The following is a 12,192-nucleotide window of genomic DNA, read 5'->3' on the forward strand; positions in this document are numbered from 1 at the left end:
TTCTCCTCGTCTCCCACTGAGGGGCGTGGTCAGAGCTTCAGTGATTGGCCCAGTGTTCTGAGGGGCGTGGTCAGAGCTTCAGTGATTGGCCCAGTGTTCTGAGGGGCGTGGTCAGAGCTTCAGTGATTGGCCCAGTGTTCTGAGGGGCGTGGTCAGAGCTTCAGTGATTGGCCCAGTGTTCTGAGGGGCGTGGTCAGAGCTTCAGTGATTGGCCCAGTGTTCTGAGGGGCGTGGTCAGAGCTTCAGTGATTGGCCCGGTGTTCTGAGGGGCGTGGTCAGAGCTTCAGTGATTGGCCCGGTGTTCTGAGGGGCGTGGTCAGAGCTTCAGTGATTGGCCCGGTGTTCTGAGGGGCGTGGTCAGAGCTTCAGTGATTGGCCCAGTGTTCTGAGGGGCGTGGTCAGAGCTTCAGTGATTGGCCCAGTGTTCTGAGGGGCGTGGTCAGAGCTTCAGTGATTGGCCTGGTGTTCTGAGGGGCGTGGTCAGAGCTTCAGTGATTGGCCCGGTGTTCTGAGGGGCGTGGTCAGAGCTTCAGTGATTGGCCCGGTGTTCTGAGGGGCGTGGTCAGAGCTTCAGTGATTGGCCCGGTGTTCTGAGGGGCGTGGTCAGTAGAGCTTCAGTGATTGGCCCGGTGTTCTGAGGGGCGTGGTCAGAGCTTCAGTGATTGGCCCGGTGTTCTGAGGGGCGTGGTCAGTAGAGCTTCAGTGATTGGCCCGGTGTTCTGAGGGGCGTGGTCAGAGCTTCAGTGATTGGCCCGGTGTTCTGAGGGGCGTGGTCAGTAGAGCTTCAGTGATTGGCCCGGTGTTCTGAGGGGCGTGGTCAGAGCTTCAGTGATTGGCCCGGTGTTCTGAGGGGCGTGGTCAGTAGAGCTTCAGTGATTGGCCCGGTGTTCTGAGGGGCGTGGTCAGAGCTTCAGTGATTGGCCCGGTGTTCTGAGGGGCGTGGTCAGTAGAGCTTCAGTGATTGGCCCGGTGTTCTGAGGGGCGTGGTCAGAGCTTCAGTGATTGGCCCGGTGTTCTGAGGGGCGTGGTCAGTAGAGCTTCAGTGATTGGTGGAACAGCTCCTCCAGGTCATCGTGGGTGTGGCTTCTGGGCGAGAGCTTAGTCACACGCTCCTGAAACACAGACTTTATTAAAGCTTCACTGCCGTTTTTTAAAATCGAGACGTTTTGACTTTTATCCAGAAGTCATTTTCAATCTGAAGGCCCTGGCACCTGTGGGATGGTCCCCTGCACCAGCCCCGGGACGTCGTCCGAGGAGAAGCCCAGAGCCTGAAGTCCGTCCTCCACCTGAAGGTCCCAAAGGAGCGACCGAAGAGCGTCAGCGAGAACCCGGCCCGAGTCAGAGCGCTTCACCGAGCCAACGTCTGCACCTGGACACAGACCGGGTACAGACCCATGAGACCGGGTACAGACCCATGAGACCGGGTACAGACCCATGAGACCGGGTACAGACCCATGAGACCGGGTACAGACCCATGAGACCGGGTACAGACCCATGAGACCAGGTACAGACCCATGAGACCGGGTACAGACCCATGAGACCGGGTACAGACCCATGAGACCTGGTACAGACCCATGAGACCGGGTTCAGACCCATGAGACCAGGTACAGACCCATGAGACCGGGTACAGACCAGGTACAGACCCATGAGACCGGGTACAGACCCATGAGACCGGGTACAGACCCATGAGACCGGGTACAGACCCATGAGACCGGGTACAGACCCATGAGACCGGGTACGGTTTACGTTTAATCCGGGTTTAGTTTCGGTTTAGACCTGGTTTTTACCCAGTATCTCGGCGGCCTCCAGGTGGCGCTCTGGACACATGGAGGAGGTGAAGCTGAAGACTGCAGGAGACGTGAGGACCACGGAGAGACCATGAGGCTGTGGAGAGACAGAGTCAGATGCCCCTCCCCGTGTCAGATGCCCCTCCCTGTGTCAGATGCCCCTCCCCGTGTCAGATGCCCCTCCCTGTGTCAGATGCCCCTCCCTGTGTCAGATGCCCCTCCCCGTGTCAGATGCCCCTCCCTGTGTCAGATGCCCCTCCCTGTGTCAGATGCCCCTCCCCGTGTCAGATGCCCCTCCCTGTGTCAGATGCCCTCCCTGTGTCTCACCACCAGGGGGTGCTCCACGCTGTAGCCTTGAGCTCGATGCGTCTTCACGTTTCCTGCGATGGGATACGACATGCCATGACTGCAGCAGAGGAACACGTCATTAACACAGGCTCCTCCCACTAACATGTACAAGAGGCTCCTCCCACTAACATGTACAAGAGGCTCCTCCCACTAACATGTACAAGAGGCTCCTCCCACTAACATGTACAAGAGGCTCCTCCCACTAACATGTACAAGAGGCTCCTCCCACTAACATGTACAAGAGGCTCCTCCCACTAACATGTACAAGAGGCTCCTCCCACTAACATGTACAAGAGGCTCCTCCCACTAACATGTACAAGAGGCTCCTCCCACTAACATGTACAAGAGGCTCCTCCCACTAACATGTACAAGAGGCTCCTCCCACTAACATGTACAAGAGGCTCCTCCCACTAACACATGTACAAGAGGCTCCTCCCACTAACATGTACAAGAGGCTCCTCCCACTAACATGTACAAGAGGCTCCTCCCACTAACATGTACAAGAGGCTCCTCCCACTAACTGACACATCGTCGTGTCATCGTGTCATTATCGCGTCATTGTTGCGTCATCGTTGCGTCATCGTCGCGTCATCGTTGCGTCATCGTCGCGTCATCGTGTCATTATCGCGTCATCGTGTCATTATCGCGTCATCGTCGCGTCATCGTCGCGTCATCGTCGCGTCATCGTCGCGTCATCGTCGCGTCATCGTGTCATTATCGCGTCATCGTGTCATTATCGCGTCATCGTTGCGTCATCGTTGCGTCATCGTTGCGTCATCGTCGTGTCATCATCGTGTCATCGTCGCGTCATCGTCGCGTCATCGTTGCGTCATCGTCGCGTCATCGTCGCGTCATCGTGTCATTATCGCGTCATCGTGTCATTATCGCGTCATCGTTGCGTCATCGTCGCGTCATCGTGTCATTATCGCGTCATCGTGTCATTATCGCGTCATCGTCGCGTCATCGTCGCGTCATCGTCGCGTCATCGTCGCGTCATTATCGCGTCATCGTGTCATTATCGCGTCATCGTTGCGTCATCGTTGCGTCATCGTTGCGTCATCGTCGTGTCATCATCGTGTCATCGTCGCGTCATCGTCGCGTCATCGTTGCGTCATCGTCGCGTCATCGTGTCATTATCGCGTCATCGTGTCATTATCGCGTCATCGTTGCGTCATCGTCGCGTCATCGTCGCGTCATCGTCGCGTCATCGTGTCATTATCGCGTCATCGTGTCATTATCGCGTCATCGTTGCGTCATCGTTGCGTCATCGTTGCGTCATCGTCGCGTCATCGTGTCATTATCGCGTCATCGTGTCATTATCGCGTCATCGTTGCGTCATCGTCGCGTCATCGTTGCGTCATCGTCGCGTCATCGTGTCATTATCGCGTCATCGTGTCATTATCGCGTCATCGTTGCGTCATCGTCGCGTCATCGTCGCGTCATCGTCGCGTCATCGTCGCGTCATCGTGTCATTATCGCGTCATCGTGTCATTATCGCGTCATCGTTGCGTCATCGTTGCGTCATCGTTGCGTCATCGTCGTGTCATCATCGTGTCATCGTCGCGTCATCGTCGCGTCATCGTCGTGTCATCGTCGCGTCATCGTCGCGTCATCGTGTCATTATCGCGTCATCGTTGCGTCATCGTCGTGTCATCGTCGCGTCATCGTCGTGTCATCGTCGTGTCAGACCAGAGGTGGACCCCGGCGTTCCCGAAGCCGATTCCGGCGAACACGCTGGCGAGGTGCATTGCTGAACGTGCCTCCAGGTCCTCAGGGTCTCGCACGGCACTGAGGGGACAAAGAGAAGCTTCATGTCCCACAACAAGAGACTTTGAATAGTTCACGTGCTCTGGGTTTAGGGCTCGTGTTCCACTGAAGAGGACGACATCTGAAGAGGACATCTGAAGAGGACATCTGAAGAGGACGACACCTGAAGAGGACGACACCTGAAGAGGACGACACCTGAAGAGGACGACACCTGAAGAGGACGACACCTGAAGAGGACGACACCTGAAGAGGACGACACCTTCTCTCAAGAACAAGAACAACTGGACTGTGATGGACTCACTCAATAAAAGATGCAAACCTGCCATATTCCACAAGAGACATCTGAGGACAAGAGGCGCTCTAGGACGTGTGTCTGAGGACAGGGGATGCCCGCGTCATTGCCCCTCGCACCTGCTCCTCATCCTCAATCAACGCTCTCAAGTCCCTCCTCCTGCACCTCCTCCTGCACCTCCTCCTGCACCTCCTCCTGCACCTCCTCCTGCACCTCCTCCTGCACCTCCTCCTGCACCTTCTCTCCACATCCACCACCACCAGTTTCCAGATCCTGGGAGAGACGTCTAATTCAATTAGATCATGGAGGGTCCATGATCTTCATGTCTTCCGCCGGGTCTGAGCGCCACATAACCTTCGTAATCAAACTGCTAAACGACCTTTTCTGAGTCTGAGTCTCTCCAGGGTGAACTGTACTGCAGTACTGCAGTAGTACTGCAGTACTGCAGTAGTACTGCAGTAGTAGTAGTACTGCAGTAGTACTGCAGTAGTACTTAGCATAGTACTGTAGTACTTATTACCGTTTGAAGTACTTGGAGACCACTCTGAGCGCGTGCAGCGCCCACACGTCGCTGATGGGGTTGGAGCCCTGATAGGCCGGACGCAGCTGAGGGCTCGGGGGACACGGCGCCCTCTGGTGATAGGGCAGAGCAGTGTACGACTCCAGAGCGTGACTGAAACACAAAGAGAGTCAGTGTGTTGCCATGGCGACGTGTGGCCATGGCGACGTGTCTCTGAGGGGGCGTGTCTCACCAGAGCACGTCGAAGCCGCTGTTGGCTGCCACTCTACTGGGCATGCTCAGTGTGTGCAGCGGGTCCACGATGCCCAGCAGGGGGCGGATCCCTCTGCTCGCAATACCTGTGCACAGCCAATCAGAGCAGAGCACAGAGAGCCAATCAGAGCAGAGCACAGAGAGCCAATCAGAGCAGAGCACAGAGAGCCAATCAGAATCATGTTTATTGCCATTTGTCGATGAACAAAAGTCACAAACAACAAACACTTTACACTAAACGGCTTGAAATGATCCGACCAACAGGAGGTCCAGCAGGAGGTCCAGCAGGAGGTCCAGCAGGAGGTCCAGCAGGAGGTCCAGCAGGAGGTCCAACAGGAGGTCCAGCAGGAGGTCCAGCAGGAGGTCCAGCAGGAGGTCCAGCAGGAGGTCCAGCAGGAGGTCCAACAGGAGGTCCAGCAGGAGGTCCAGCAGGAGGTCCAGCAGGAGGTCCAACAGGAGGTCCAGCAGGAGGTCCAGCAGGAGGTCCAACAGGAGGTCCAACAGGAGGTCCAACAGGAGGTCCAGCAGGAGGTCCAACAGGAGGTCCAGCAGGAGGTCCAACAGGAGGTCCAGCAGGAGGTCCAGCAGGAGGTCCAACAGGAGATCCAGCAGGAGGTCCAGCAGGAGGTCCAGCAGGAGGTCCAGCAGGAGGTCCAACAGGAGGTCCAGCAGGAGGTCCAGCAGGAGGTCCAACAGGAGGTCCAACAGGAGGTCCAGCAGGAGGTCCAACAGGAGGTCCAGCAGGAGGTCCAACAGGAGGTCCAGAAGGAGGTCCAACAGGAGGTCCAGCAGGAGGTCCAGCAGGAGGTCCAGCAGGAGGTCCAACAGGAGGTCCAGCAGGAGGTCCAGCAGGAGGTCCAACAGGAGGTCCAGCAGGAGGTCCAGCAGGAGGTCCAACAGGAGGTCCAGCAGGAGGTCCAGCAGGAGGTCCAACAGGAGGTCCAACAGGAGGTCCAGCAGGAGGTCCAGCAGGAGGTCCAACAGGAGGTCCAGCAGGAGGTCCAACAGGAGGTCCAACAGGAGGTCCAACAGGAGGTCCAGCAGGAGGTCCAGCAGGAGGTCCAACAGGAGGTCCAGCAGGAGGTCCAACAGGAGGTCCAGCAGGAGGTCCAGCAGGAGGTCCAGCAGGATGTCCAGCAGGAGGTCCAACAGGAGGTCCAACAGGAGGTCCAGCAGGAGGTCCAGCAGGAGGTCCAACAGGAGGTCCAACAGGAGGTCCAGCAGGAGGTCCAGCAGGAGGTCCAACAGGAGGTCCAGCAGGAGGTCCAACAGGAGGTCCAACAGGAGGTCCAGCAGGAGGTCCAGCAGGAGGTCCAGCAGGAGGTCCAACAGGAGGTCCAGCAGGAGGTCCAGCAGGAGGTCCAACAGGAGGTCCAGCAGGAGGTCCAACAGGAGGTCCAGCAGGAGGTCCAGCAGGAGGTCCAACAGGAGGTCCAGCAGGAGGTCCAGCAGGAGGTCCAGCAGGAGGTCCAGCAGGAGGTCCAACAGGAGGTCCAACAGGAGGTCCAACAGGAGGTCCAGCAGGAGGTCCAGCAGGAGGTCCAGCAGGAGGTCCAACAGGAGGTCCAACAGGAGGTCCAGCAGGAGGTCCAGCAGGAGGTCCAACAGGAGGTCCAGCAGGAGGTCCAGCAGGAGGTCCAACAGGAGGTCCAGCAGGAGGTCCAACAGGAGGTCCAGCAGGAGGTCCAACAGGAGGTCCAGCAGGATGTCCAGCAGGAGGTCCAACAGGAGGTCCAACAGGAGGTCCAGCAGGAGGTCCAGCAGGAGGTCCAACAGGAGGTCCAGCAGGAGGTCCAGCAGGAGGTCCAACAGGAGGTCCAGCAGGAGGTCCAACAGGAGGTCCAACAGGAGGTCCAGCAGGAGGTCCAGCAGGAGGTCCAACAGGAGGTCCAGCAGGAGGTCCAGCAGGAGGTCCAACAGGAGGTCCAGCAGGAGGTCCAACAGGAGGTCCAGCAGGAGGTCCAGCAGGAGGTCCAACAGGAGGTCCAACAGGAGGTCCAGCAGGAGGTCCAGCAGGAGGTCCAGCAGGAGGTCCAACAGGAGGTCCAACAGGAGGTCCAACAGGAGGTCCAGCAGGAGGTCCAGCAGGAGGTCCAGCAGGAGGTCCAACAGGAGGTCCAACAGGAGGTCCAGCAGGAGGTCCAACAGGAGGTCCAACAGGAGGTCCAGCAGGAGGTCCAACAGGAGGTCCAGCAGGAGGTCCAACAGGAGGTCCAGCAGGAGGTCCAACAGGAGGTCCAGCAGGAGGTCCAGCAGGAGGTCCAACAGGAGATCCAGCAGGAGGTCCAGCAGGAGGTCCAGCAGGAGGTCCAACAGGAGGTCCAGCAGGAGGTCCAGCAGGAGGTCCAACAGGAGATCCAGCAGGAGGTCCAGCAGGAGGTCCAACAGGAGGTCCAACAGGAGGTCCAGCAGGAGGTCCAGCAGGAGGTCCAACAGGAGGTCCAACAGGAGGTCCAGCAGGAGGTCCAACAGGAGGTCCAACAGGAGGTCCAGCAGGAGGTCCAACAGGAGGTCCAGCAGGAGGTCCAGCAGGAGGTCCAACAGGAGATCCAGCAGGAGGTCCAGCAGGAGGTCCAGCAGGAGGTCCAACAGGAGGTCCAGCAGGAGGTCCAGCAGGAGGTCCAACAGGAGGTCCAACAGGAGGTCCAGCAGGAGGTCCAACAGGAGGTCCAGCAGGAGGTCCAACAGGAGGTCCAGCAGGAGGTCCAACAGGAGGTCCAGCAGGAGGTCCAGCAGGAGGTCCAACAGGAGATCCAGCAGGAGGTCCAGCAGGAGGTCCAGCAGGAGGTCCAGCAGGAGGTCCAGCAGGAGGTCCAACAGGAGGTCCAGCAGGAGGTCCAGCAGGAGGTCCAACAGGAGGTCCAACAGGAGGTCCAGCAGGAGGTCCAACAGGAGGTCCAGCAGGAGGTCCAACAGGAGGTCCAGCAGGAGGTCCAGCAGGAGGTCCAGCAGGAGATCCAGCAGGAGGTCCAGCAGGAGGTCCAACAGGAGGTCCAACAGGAGGTCCAGCAGGAGGTCCAGCAGGAGGTCCAACAGGAGGTCCAGCAGGAGGTCCAGCAGGAGGTCCAGAAGGAGGTCCAGCAGGAGGTCCAACAGGAGGTCCAGCAGGAGGTCCAGCAGGAGGTCCAACAGGAGGTCCAGCAGGAGGTCCAACAGGAGGTCCAGCAGGATGTCCAACAGGAGGTCCAGCAGGAGGTCCAGCAGGAGGTCCAACAGGAGGTCCAACAGGAGGTCCAGCAGGAGGTCCAACAGGAGGTCCAACAGGAGGTCCAGCAGGAGGTCCAACAGGAGGTCCAGCAGGAGGTCCAACAGGAGGTCCAGCAGGATGTCCAACAGGAGGTCCAGCAGGAGGTCCAGCAGGAGGTCCAACAGGAGGTCCAGCAGGAGGTCCAGCAGGAGGTCCAACAGGAGGTCCAGCAGGAGGTCCAACAGGAGATCCAGCAGGAGGTCCAACAGGAGGTCCAGCAGGAGGTCCAACAGGAGGTCCAGCAGGAGGTCCAGCAGGGAGGAGGTGAGGGACTTGAGGTGGGGCAGGACCAGGCGCTCAGATGACTTCATGACAGACTTCAGGGCCACAGGTCTGTGGTCATGAAGTCCAGATCCGGGGCTTCTTGGGGACAGGGACAGGGACAGGGACAATGATGGACGACTTGAAGCTGGGACAGGGCATGACTCCAGGAGGTCAATCAGAGCAGAGAGTCCCTACAACAGGAGGCGCTGTGGAGCTGCGTGTGACCCTGCACCGGGGGTCACGCCCCCTGGTGGACTGAGCTACAGGTGCAAGAGCTCTGTTTATGAGACATCTGAGGTGGACACATTCTGCTGAATGTCCTTCTCTCGTCTCAGCAGGAGCACGTTCCTCCGCTCTGAAGCTCCTCCTCCTTCCCTCTGCAGCCAGCAGATGGCGCTGAGATGCAGTGAGCGCGGGGGAAACAGCAGAGACACAAATGTGTCTTTGGACTTGTAGAACATGAGAAATTAAACTGAAGAAGAACAAAATGGAACAAAACGGAACAAACAGAAGATCAGTCTAGACCTGTTTTGGCTTTGAGCGGCTCGAAGTCAAAGATGGCGACGCCAGTGGTTTCACTTCCTGTTCCTGCCGTGGTCGGGACTGAAACACAAGCAGAGTTTAGTCCTGGTTTAGACCTGGTTTAGTCCTGGTTTAGTCCTGGTTTAGTCCTGGTTTAGACCTGGTTTAGATCTGGTTTAGACCCGGTTTAGACCCGGTTTAGACCTGGTTTAGTCCTGGTTTAGATCTGGTTTAGACCCGGTTTAGTCCTGGTTTAGTCCTGGTTTAGTCCTGGTTTAGACCTGGTTTAGTCCTGGTTTAGTCCTGGTTTAGACCTGGTTTAGTCCTGGTTTAGTCCTGGTTTAGACCTGGTTTAGTCCTGGTTTAGTCCCGGTTTAGACCCGGTTTAGACCTGGTTTAGTCCTGGTTTAGTCCTGGTTTAGTCCTGGTTTAGTCCTGGTTTAGACCTGGTTTAGTTCTGGTTTAGTCCTGGTTTAGTCCTGGTTTAGACCTGGTTTAGTCCTGGTTTAGTCCTGGTTTAGACCTGGTTTAGTCCTGGTTTAGTCCCGGTTTAGTCCCGGTTTAGACCCGGTTTAGACCCGGTTTAGTCCTGGTTTAGACCTGGTTTAGTCCTGGTGTAGACCTGGTTTAGACCTGGTTTAGTCCTGGTGTAGACCTGGTTTAGACCTGGTTTAGTCCTGGTTTGGACCTGGTTTAGTCCTGGTTTAGTCCTGGTTTGGACCTGGTTTAGTCCTGGTTTAGTCCTGGTTTGGACCTGGTTTAGTCCTGGTTTAGTCCTTGTTTAGACCTGGTTTAGACCTGGTTTAGTCCTGGTTTAGTCCTGGTTTAGTCCTGGTTTAGTTCTGGTTTGGACCTGGTTTAGTCCTGGTTTAGACCTGGTTTAGTCCTGGTTTAGTCCTGGTTTAGTCCTGGTTTAGACCTGGTTTAGTTCTGGTTTAGTCCTGGTTTAGTCCTGGTTTAGACCTGGTTTAGTCCTGGTTTAGTCCTGGTTTAGACCTGGTTTAGACCTGGTTTAGTTCTGGTTTAGTCCTGGTTTAGTCCTTGTTTAGACCTGGTTTAGTCCTGGTTTAGTCCTGGTTTAGTCCTGGTTTAGTCCTGGTTTAGTCCTGGTTTAGTCCTTGTTTAGACCTGGTTTAGTCCTGGTTTAGTCCTGGTTTAGTCCTGGTTTAGTCCTGGTTTAGACCTGGTTTAGTCCTTGTTTAGACCTGGTTTAGTCCTGGTTTAGTCCTGGTTTAGTCCTTGTTTAGTCCTGGTGTAGACCTGGTTTAGACCTGGTTTAGACCTGGTTTAGTCCTGGTTTAGACCTGGTTTAGTCCTGGTGTAGACCTGGTTTAGACCTGGTTTAGTCCTGGTGTAGACCTGGTTTAGTCCTGGTTTAGTCCTGGTTTAGACCTGGTTTAGACCTGGTTTAGTCCTGGTTTAGTCCTGGTTTAGACCTGGTTTAGACCTGGTTTAGTCCTCGTTTAGTCCTGGTTTAGTCCTGGTTTAGACCTGGTTTAGTCCTGGTTTAGTCCTGGTTTAGTCCTGGTTTAGTCCTGGTTTAGTCCTGGTTTAGTCCTGGTTTAGTCCTGGTTTAGACCTGGTTTAGACCTGGTTTAGTCCTGGTTTAGACCTGGTTTAGTCCTGGTTTAGTCCTGGTTTAGTCCTGGTTTAGACCTGGTTTAGTCCTGGTTTAGTCCTGGTTTAGACCTGGTTTAGACCTGGTTTAGTTCTGGTTTAGTCCTGGTTTAGACCTGGTTTAGACCTGGTTTAGACCTGGTTTAGTTCTGGTTTAGTCCTGGTTTAGTCCTGGTTTAGTCCTGGTTTAGACCTGGTTTAGTTCTGGTTTAGTCCTGGTTTAGTCCTGGTTTAGTCCTGGTTTAGTCCTTGTTTAGACCTGGTTTAGTCCTGGTTTAGTCCTGGTTTAGTCCTTGTTTAGTCCTGGTTTAGTCCTTGTTTAGACCTGGTTTAGTCCTGGTTTAGACCTGGTTTAGTCCTGGTTTAGTCCTGGTTTAGACCTGGTTTAGTTCTGGTTTAGTCCTGGTTTAGTCCTGGTTTAGACCTGGTTTAGTCCTGGTTTAGTCCTGGTTTAGACCTGGTTTAGACCTGGTTTAGTTCTGGTTTAGTCCTGGTTTAGTCCTTGTTTAGACCTGGTTTAGTCCTGGTTTAGTCCTGGTTTAGTCCTTGTTTAGTCCTGGTTTAGTCCTTGTTTAGACCTGGTTTAGTCCTGGTTTAGTCCTGGTTTAGTCCTGGTTTAGACCTGGTTTAGTTCTGGTTTAGTCCTGGTTTAGTCCTGGTTTAGACCTGGTTTAGTCCTGGTTTAGTCCTGGTTTAGACCTGGTTTAGACCTGGTTTAGTCCTGGTTTAGTCCTGGTTTAGTCCTTGTTTAGTCCTGGTTTAGTCCTTGTTTAGACCTGGTTTAGACCTGGTTTAGTTCTGGTTTAGTCCTGGTTTAGACCTGGTTTAGTGCTGGTTTAGACCTGGTTTAGACCTGGTTTAGTCCTGGTTTAGTCCTTGTTTAGACCTGGTTTAGTCCTGGTTTAGACCTGGTTTAGACCTGGTTTAGTCCTGGTTTAGTCCTGGTTTAGTCCTGGTTTAGTCCTGGTTTAGACCTGGTTTAGTTCTGGTTTAGTCCTGGTTTAGTCCTGGTTTAGACCTGGTTTAGTCCTGGTTTAGTCCTGGTTTAGTCCTTGTTTAGACCTGGTTTAGTCCTGGTTTAGTCCTTGTTTAGTCCTGGTTTAGTCCTTGTTTAGACCTGGTTTAGTCCTTGTTTAGACCTGGTTTAGTCCTGGTTTAGTCCTGGTTTAGACCTGGTTTAGTCCTGGTTTAGTCCTGGTTTAGACCTGGTTTAGACCTGGTTTAGTTCTGGTTTAGTCCTGGTTTAGTCCTGGTTTAGACCTGGTTTAGTCCTGGTTTAGTCCTGGTTTAGACCTGGTTTAGACCTGGTTTAGTTCTGGTTTAGTCCTGGTTTAGTCCTTGTTTAGACCTGGTTTAGGCCTGGTTTAGGCCTGGTTTAGTCCTTGTTTAGTCCTGGTTTAGTCCTTGTTTAGACCTGGTTTAGTCCTTGTTTAGACCTGGTTTAGTCCTGGTTTAGTCCTGGTTTAGTCCTGGTTTAGACCTGGTTTAGTTCTGGTTTAGTCCTGGTTTAGTCCTGGTTTAGTCCTGGTTTAGTCCTTGTTTAGACCTGGTTTAGTCCTTGTTTAGACCTGGTTTA

At 54.9% G+C, this 12,192-nt stretch overlaps 1 protein-coding gene across 1 annotated transcript in view; it reads right to left on the minus strand.

The window, feature by feature from the left end:
- Positions 1-902: 902 nt before the first annotated feature.
- The window catches only part of adhfe1 (alcohol dehydrogenase iron containing 1), a 29,727-nt gene continuing 18,437 nt past the window's right edge, over positions 903-12,192 (minus strand). Inside the window, exons 7-14 of the mRNA XM_072440197.1 lie at positions 9,003-9,080; positions 4,947-5,052; positions 4,715-4,867; positions 3,825-3,923; positions 2,115-2,193; positions 1,788-1,884; positions 1,212-1,369; positions 903-1,112 (exon numbers count right to left, since the gene is read on the minus strand). Of these exons, the coding sequence (XP_072296298.1) occupies positions 1,029-1,112; positions 1,212-1,369; positions 1,788-1,884; positions 2,115-2,193; positions 3,825-3,923; positions 4,715-4,867; positions 4,947-5,052; positions 9,003-9,080 (854 nt within the window). The 3' untranslated portion in view covers positions 903-1,028. The remainder of the gene's footprint in view (positions 1,113-1,211; positions 1,370-1,787; positions 1,885-2,114; positions 2,194-3,824; positions 3,924-4,714; positions 4,868-4,946; positions 5,053-9,002; positions 9,081-12,192) is intronic.

Source organism: Eucyclogobius newberryi, unplaced genomic scaffold, assembly GCF_026437365.1.
Source record: "Eucyclogobius newberryi isolate DKJ021-1_F unplaced genomic scaffold, fEucNew1.0.hap1 SCAF_114, whole genome shotgun sequence".
NCBI classification, from domain to species: Eukaryota; Metazoa; Chordata; class Actinopteri; order Gobiiformes; family Gobiidae; genus Eucyclogobius; species Eucyclogobius newberryi.